The 8,612-nt window shown below is 41.2% G+C and overlaps 1 protein-coding gene across 2 annotated transcripts in view; it reads right to left on the bottom strand.

Moving 5' to 3' along the window:
* crhr1 (corticotropin releasing hormone receptor 1) overlaps positions 1-8,351 on the bottom strand; it is a 23,730-nt gene extending 15,379 nt beyond the window's left edge. The window contains exons 1-3 of one of the 2 annotated variants that reach the window (XM_007564979.2): positions 7,671-8,351; positions 670-760; positions 522-572 (exon numbers count right to left, since the gene is read on the bottom strand). In XM_007564979.2, coding sequence (XP_007565041.1) covers positions 522-572; positions 670-760; positions 7,671-7,694 — 166 coding nt within the window. In that variant the 5' untranslated portion in view covers positions 7,695-8,351. Of the gene's footprint in view, positions 1-521; positions 573-669; positions 761-4,682; positions 4,711-7,670 lie in introns of those variants that run through there. The other variant, XM_016677962.1, reaches the window with a different exon arrangement.
* Positions 8,352-8,612: the final 261 nt, after the last annotated feature.

Here is an 8,612-nt window from a genome sequence, read left to right as displayed (position 1 = left end):
ACACACACACACACACACACACACACACACACACACACACACACACACACACACACACGCACACACATATAAATTTTGAGATTAGTCTCAGAACATCTGAATATTTTGGCAAGTTACAAATCACTCCAATGGCCCTAATTTGCTGTCGTATGAATGTTTTTGACATCATATCATAGCCTATCAATTTTGAACCATATAAACTATATGTAATTTCTAGATTTTATGTTTAATTTATCAGGTGGAGATCAAATCAAAATGGCCACCAGGGTTGCAATGGAAAATACATGTTAGCACTCAAATCAGCAGTAGCTATTAGCCACTGCTAGCCAAAAAGTTAGGTTCACTAACCATTAATTCGCTAAACAAGAATATGCTAACGCTAAACACAGGAAAATGTAGCGGAGTGGACGGAAAATTGTCATTATTGCACAACACTGGAGTAATGTTCCACAGGTGAGTCACAAGGGGGCAGCAGACAGGCGATGCGATCTGTTCACCAGCTGTGGTTTTGTGTTACCAACCTGAGGAGTTGCTGATGGTGAACGTTTGGTTGAGCAGCACCAACATCCTCGCTGAGAGACACACAGGAAGCAACAATTAGCCTTCAGCCTCAAACGGGACGGTTCTGATCCAGTTCAGTTCTCACCCTGGAACCAGAGAGGAAGCTACCTGTCAGGTTGGTGGACAGCAGGATCAACGTCTCACAGGTCAGTTCTAACGAGGAAACTTGTCCACTCAGCAGGAAACACACGCAGACCACCTGAAAATATGAACACAACAACATGAGAGCTAACCAGGTCAGGAAACAGAAACCGTCCTGATGCATCAGTTTCCCTCAAAACGCAAAACAAAACAAGGAGCTCCAGGTCCAGACAGCTGGACGGAACCGAACCAACAGCGGTCAGTAAGACGATAACAGTACATGTGAGATTTTGGATGGTAAACATCCTGATCAATCGGAAGCTTTTTGCAGTTTTTCTGTGACATAGCAAAAAAACAAAACAAAAAAAACCTTTTGTATTAAAACAAGATAGTTGTGCACATAATGTTTGAGTTGTTCTTAAAAACACGAGGGGTAAATACTTTTTAACATCAAACTAATATTCTGTTGAAACACACCAGTTTGTTTTTACTTTTATTTACACTTTGTATCTGACTTCAGACTGTCTTTCGTTGGCCAAAATTAGTTTTTTTAAATATATATATATATATATATATATATATATAATATTTTTTATTGATGTGTATGTGTGATTTTTGTATATTTTTACATGTAGGTATATTTTTTAACCTGGTGGCTGTAAAGGAAAGAACAAAAAAACACTTATTGGATCAAATCCAACAAAAAAGCAAAATGTGAAATATTGTGTGATTTGTTGATATAACTTTTTTTAAATATGGCTCATGCCTAGTGAATGAAAACAGGGACAGATATTATGTAATTTCCCTTTGGGATCACTGAAGTATTTTTTAATTGAATTTGTTTGAAGTAAAACACAAACTCTCACCCAGTATTGTTCAGTGCAAATATTCTAGTAAACTTAAAATAAGATAAATCTAACTTAAATGTAACTTTTCAATGAGCTATAGGAGCTTGCTTTAAGTAAATAAGTACTTAATATTGATTTTTAAAAATAGTTTCACCACTGGCAGATAAAGGAAAAATGTTAAAATGTTTTTTCTGTTTCACTATTCTAAACAATAAAAACATTTAACAAACATGTTAAATTGTTATTTAGTGGAACTCGTACTTATAATAATATTTACTTTATTAACTTTATTTACTTATTTGCATGGTGTCCGTGACGTCACATAACCAGTCGACACGTTCAGTGGTCACGTGACAGGAGCAGAACCGCTGAATCAGCAGCTCGAGGAAGGAGATGAGTGAGAAGCTCAACAACGGCCTCCCTGATTGGATCAATCTGTCACCAATTAGCAGATGATTGATGATCAATCAGCCGCTGCTGGTTATTAACTGACGACTAAATCGTTCACGCAGCAGGACACCCACAGACCCACTCCCTCTGCCTCTCCCACTCCCCGAGCCGAACCCAACCCAACCCAACCCAGTGATCTCGGAGATTTACTGCCGTGACTCTGCAGCTAAAATTAGCTCGCTGAGCTCGGAGAAGCGATCCGTCTTCTGGACGTAAATTTTGTGTTGGCAGCAGCTCAGAGGGACGAGCTGCAGCTGCTTCTTAGGAGGACCAGGTAGCTCTGACAAATCAGAGGGACTCAGCCATCAACACGAATAAGAAGTAGGAAAAACGGACTATTTTAGACCAGCTGGACTGAAACTGGACCCTATGACATCACATTTCTGCATCAAGTGAAAAAGTTTTAGAAATAACTGAAGATCTGAAGCTTTGTGTGCCTCCACGACCATAATTCATTAACAAATTAAGACAAAACTATGATTTTTAAATCAAAATCTACTTACAAAAATGTTAAATGCAGCGCAAAGTGATGATCTTTACCAAGCTTTCTGGTTTCCTTCTAACTTCATGGTATAAAACCAAATCTGACTTATTCTTTAAAATACAACAAATCTGCTTTAAATTGTTGTATTAAAAGTTGTATAAATGCAGCAAATGTTTTCAAATGAAGGCTGACCTAGAACCTGTTTTCATTAATGAGGATAGACAAAATATTTTTCCAGTTCTCCCAAAATAAAATGTGCCAAAAATATTTGAAATTTTGGATAAATGATACTGATCCTACAAAAAAATCAGATAACTTTGTTTAATTAACATACTTCATACTTACGTTATTACTGAGTTGTTTTTTAATTTTAGTTATTAAAATAGTTTTTTTGTCCCACTGAAGATTTTGGACCAAAAACACGTTTGATCTAAAACTTCAACGCTGCATGTAACTAAATATTTAGTTAGAAAAATGCAGAAACTGTGAAGGTGATTGGTCAGATTTACGGAAAAGTTGCAAAAACTGTTGACAATTGCTGAAAGTCTGATTGTCACAACTCCCTGTTAGAACTTGAAAGCATCTGAATCCGACATTAAATTTCAAATTTCTGATTGTTGCTGAGGAATCTAGTGATGAACCGATTCAGAGAATTCTGGGTAATCAATGACCAGTGGGAGGAGCCTCAGAGCAGCTGCTGTTCTGAACCTGCAGCTGCTAACTGGACCAGAACCACAGAGCTGCTTCCAGCATCTTTCTGACCCACTAACATTTAGACTGCAGAACAGCTGCAGAACCGTCCACCATCAGCCTGCAGGCGTTTTACTGCGACTCAGATCAGTTTGGGGTCTGGATGTTTCAAAGCAACACAAAGATCTTCATGAACCGGTGTTTGAACTGTTCTAGTTCTCTCTGAGAGGAACTCAGTTAAGAGGATGATTATAAGATGAGCTGCTGCTCCCAGATAATTACTGATGAACTTAGTGAAGTGTGGAAACAGAGAGCATCTGCAACGCGGACTGCTTTGAAGACCAGATGATCTGGTGGGGTTTTGTTGGGCATCGCTGTGATAGCAGCTGTTAGGGATGGAGGCGGTCTCAGAGGACAGAAACTAACTCACACATTGGTAAAACCTGCAGAGAACCGTCCAGCTGGCGCTAGCAGATGTTTTCTTCATGTTCCCTCCATGGAGATCAGCTGATCTGACGAGAAGAAACGGATCAGAGTTTCTGCTGAGCGACTCTAAGAGGAGGGCAGGAAGGAGTTTAACTCTTCCAGAGGAAACAGAAACATGTAGGAGCGGCAGATGCAGGGAGGAGCTGCAAAGGTGGCAGCCAGCTGCAACTCAAAATGACGCAGGGCAGTGAGTCCAACACACAGTTCAACCGGGGACAACAATTGTTACATTTTCAGCTGCGTTGTGTCCAACAAACCAAAACATTTGAGCAACCTGTTCCCCTCCTCACCTGTGGGGGCGCTGCACCAAGAACCACTAAAGGAAACGACACAAACGTCTGAAGAAGACATGAGTGAAACTTCTTTCTTCATGAAACGAAAACAAAAATGTAGTAGCATCAGATTTTAGCAGTCAGGGATTTCTGATTAGTCATTTCTCCTCCGTGTTTGTTTTGATTATATTTACCCAGAATGCACTGCGGTGTGGTCCACTTTCTGCCTTGTGAAATTTATACGAAACTATAACTTTACAAGATGCTCAGTATTCCTCATTTAAATTTGTTATTTTTCTCATAAAAATCTAATAAAATTATGACTCTATTCTCCTAATATTACCACTGAGCCTGGACCAAATATTCCAGCGTAGAGAAAAAAACGAATAAAAATGTTAAGATGAAAGTCAAACATTTTCAGGAAAATTTTTTTTTGAAAATTTCTGAGATCAAGACATCAACAATTTTCAACTTTACTATCTCAGAAAATGTCCAAGTTTTTTCTAGAACAATTCTTAGATTAATCCGTTTCTCGCAAGGTTTCGAGTTTAACTGAGAGATGAATATTTAGTTTCTAAAAATAAATATTTACAGCCAGATTTAGTTATTTGACGCTAACTATCTATCTTGCAACCTGAATATTTCTTTAGCCAGCTAAATATTTAGCTAACTATTTACTTTGGAAAATATTTATTAGACTTTTAGTTGGGAACTAAATATTTAACTTCCTCACTAAATTTGAATGCTAAATATTTCGTTTGTCAATGAAATATTTAGTTTGGAACTAAACATGGTGAAAATATGACTTACCTAAAAATAAAGACATCATTTTTTTTCCTCTGACAAGCTAAACAAAGCAAACCTTGCTGTTATTTTTTATTTTTTTTTTGCTGTAATTTTACAAGAGTTATTTCTCTCTGCTCATAATCCATAGAAACAAGTTTTATTTTGAAAATCTAGGCTTCCATCTCCTTTTATTTCTAAAAGATGGATCTGCAGGCTGCAGACGTGCTGAGCTAACAGCTACTCCCAGCAGCTTCATCCCAACACCAGGAAGCTGTTTCCATCACCTTCCAGTCGGCGCCACTTCCTGCCGTCAACAGGAAACCAAAGGAAGGCGTCTTCCTCCTGGCAAACAGAAACCAAGCTGAGCAGAAAGACGACTAACCCAGACCCGGGGGTTCTGCTGCAGAGGACTGGGCCCTGAACACATTAATGCGACATCTATTAGTGCATCCATGAATGCAGACGCTGCTGCAGCTCCTGTGGAGCTGAAGGTTTAACCAGCAATAACATTTAAACACTCCCACAGCGGCTCAGTGTGCGTCAGAGACAATTAAACACCAAGACGCCACCGATCATTATTCAACCCAGCAAGACGACTGAGAACTTTTAATTCACAGCAGTGAAAGCTCCGATCCACCCAAAAACCTACATCTCGATTAGATTAAAGTGAACAGTGTGGAGACAGCTCCAAAAGCAGGAAGTTAACTATACTGCAGGGAATTCTGGGTAAATATAACCAAAACAAACACGCTATTCCCTCACTGGCAGGAGAAATGGCAAAAAAAAAGAAAAAAAAGTCCCCCAACTGCTAAAATATGACGCTACTCTACTATGGGGGAATTACTGTTTACTTTTTGTTAAGAAGGAAGTTGCGCTCAGTGTCTTCTTCAGAGGTTAAAGTGTAATTTCCCTCAGTCCTTCTTGAAGTAGAGCCCCTAGAGGCGAAGAGGGGAATAAATGCAGTAATTAAGCAAATCACACCAGCTGAAAATGCATCAAATGTTGCAATGTTGGTGCCCAATCAAACCGAGCCTGCTGGACAATCAGGTGTGAAAAACATCCTTAAATAAATCCTAAAAAGAAAAAGCAGTGTCAACGTAGGTCTATGTCTCAGTGGGGCCACCAAAAACATAATTTCTGTCTTTTTCTCTTTAAATTTTTAAAAACTTAAGCACTTTTTAGGGTTTAATGTCATCAAAGAACAGAGGGATATAAATCTGACAGTTGTCTCCATTCAAATGGACACAATGAGATGTTTTAATGGGAGTGAGAGAAAGAGGAAGAGGCCTAGAACTGAGCCCTGTGGGCCACCATGCAACAGCAGGACCCAAAAAGTTCATTTCACCAGACAGAACCTGAACCACTGCAGTGACGGCCGCTTCCGGGTTTCAGTCTTTATTAATACATCCAAACATCTGCTTGAAATTTTTATCTTAACTCTGAGAAGCAAACCGAACCGCTTCAGAACCGAACAGAACTCACGCAGAATCTCCTGAAAGTTACATCTAATCTGAGCCTGATTGGCTGCGGCGGTCAGTACTCAGTCTGTGATTGGAGGAGGACGAACAGTTTTAGTTTCCACAGACGAATCGAATAAGTCGGAAAATCTGAGCTGCAATCCTTCATCGCTCCTCCTCATCGTCATCTCAGTGAGAAGAGGAAGAGGATGGAGGGATGAAGGAGGCAGGAAGTGATGGATGAGAGCGCCTGTCGTCTCCTCAGCTGCTGCCAATCACCTGACCTCGTTAGTGCCGACACACACCTCGTGTTTCAGAGGCTGAGTTAGTGTGCATACAGCAGGAGGTGTGTGTGTGTATGTGTGTGTGTGTGTGTGTTTTCTAAAAATAGGCCCGGTTCCCTGAGGAAATGGATCCGCCTCCGTCTCAGAGTTTCTGAAAGTTTTACAGATCCAGTAGCAGGTAGCAGCGTTCTGGATTATGAATCATATTTCATTTCAAAGTTTTCCAGAGTTTTTCATTCTTTAGATGAAAATAAAAACAAAAAGGGGAAAAGTTGAAATATGGAACCTGCAGAAAAATGAAGCACTAAGGAAGGAAGGAAGGAAGGAAGGAAGGAAGGAAGGAAGGAAGGACAATATTTGTTTAAAATCTGTAAAAACATCTATATTTTTGTAGATTTTTATTTTCTTTTTGAAACGTGAATCAAACAGAATCTGTTTGGAGCTGCTGCTCAATGTGACTCCCTGTAGACGGACCCAGAACCCGACCATCTGCTGCACACACACACACACACACACACACACACACACACCTACACACACGCACACACACACAGAAGAACCAATCCAGACTTCTTTTAACAGATAGGAATCTGAAAAGTGCGGCAGGCCCAATAAATGTTTGTAACGCAATCAGAACTTTTTCCCCTAATGAAAATCACAGCATGTGGTCGAAGCACCTGGTGGTGGCAGCATCATGCTGAGGGCAGCAGCAGAGATATTCTGGGATGGTATAGATCAAAGCAGAGTCATGTGTTATAACGGTCTAGTCAAAGCCCAGATCAGAACCAGCTGATCGTTTGGATCTGGTTTCTAAAGTTATTCTAGTTTATCGGTTCACTGTTGATGCTCTGCAGAACCAGAACCGGTCCGGGTTGGGTCGGTCCGCGTTCCTGAAACAGAAGTCTGTCCTGCTGATGCTCCATCAACCTGGACCGGGTTCACCAGAACCAGAGCCAAACTGGGCCCTGAAAGAACTCCAAGCAACACCAGAACCTGAAAGGAACGGATCTGTTCAGTAGAAAAGAACGACACGGATCCAGCTGAACTACCTGCTGATGATGGGTACTGGTTCTGTTCGGATTGGGTTTAGTTTACCCAGTAAACATGAAAGCAGCTGATTTTTATCTGCAACATGAGCGCGTGCGTCTCTGCAGTGACTAGAACCGGATTCAGATTCTTCAGAACCGGGTTCTGGATCTCACAAGGTCAGACTACACAGTAACAGCAGTACGCACGCACGCGCGCTCACCGGCTGCGCGCTCCCGTCATACCTGACTCAGGACTTTTCGCTCCATCTCTTCATTCACGCGCACGGCCGGGGGCGCGCGCAACGGCACGCCGTGGTCCTGCGTTCACAGCCCTGTATGGTGCGCTCTGGTCCGGTTCGGTTCTCCGCACATGCCGGTCGGAACCAGGACAGAACGAGATCCAAGATGCGCAAAAGAGCGAGAAAAAAAAAGAGGAGGAGGAGGAGGAAGAAGATCCGAACCGAACCGGTAAGGGTTCGACCTAACTGAGCTGGAAGAGAGACAGAGGAGAGTCCAGTTCGGGTCTGTTCCGGTCGGGATCCTTGTAGGTTCTGGTCCGGGTCCGATATGACTCCTGGATGCGCGCGGGTTCAACCTGGATCTGAAGAGGAGCAGCGCCTGCTGCGCGAGAGGAGAGAGGCAGCCAATCAGAGGAGAGAACGGGGGGGAGGGGGAGGGCACTGACCGGCTCAGCTCCCCAGCCCCTCCACCGCCCCCCCCCACACACACACCTACACACCCACACACACACACTAAGGCCGCTTAACACTGATCAATACACAAGCTGATCGCATTGATCATGTGACTTTAAATGAACGTCATCAGTAGCTGTAACCGCACTCACCTGTCCACCTGTTTCCTACGGAAAGCCTGAAGTGTCAGAATTATTACTGCGACTAACGATTATTTTAGTTACTACTTAATTGATTAATTTCTTTGATGATTAATCGGATAAGAGATTTTTAAAATTTAACTTCTTAAGCTTTTTAAAAGATGCAAATAAATAATTCAATTCATTTTTTTTCAATAAGTAAATAAAGATTTTACTGCCTAAAATTCAATAGCAGTACTTTAGTGAACACTTGATCATTTTGTGCCAAAGGAAATGAAAAAAAAAAAATATTTCCAACATGTGAAAATCTGCTGATTATTTCATAGATTAATCAATTAATTATTGGATGCAAA

This window comes from Poecilia formosa, unplaced genomic scaffold, assembly GCF_000485575.1.
Source record: "Poecilia formosa unplaced genomic scaffold, Poecilia_formosa-5.1.2 Scaffold170, whole genome shotgun sequence".
Taxonomy (NCBI): domain Eukaryota; kingdom Metazoa; phylum Chordata; class Actinopteri; order Cyprinodontiformes; family Poeciliidae; genus Poecilia; species Poecilia formosa.
Note: the sequence above shows the minus strand (reverse complement) of the source record. Positions and strands in the feature narration are given on the sequence as shown.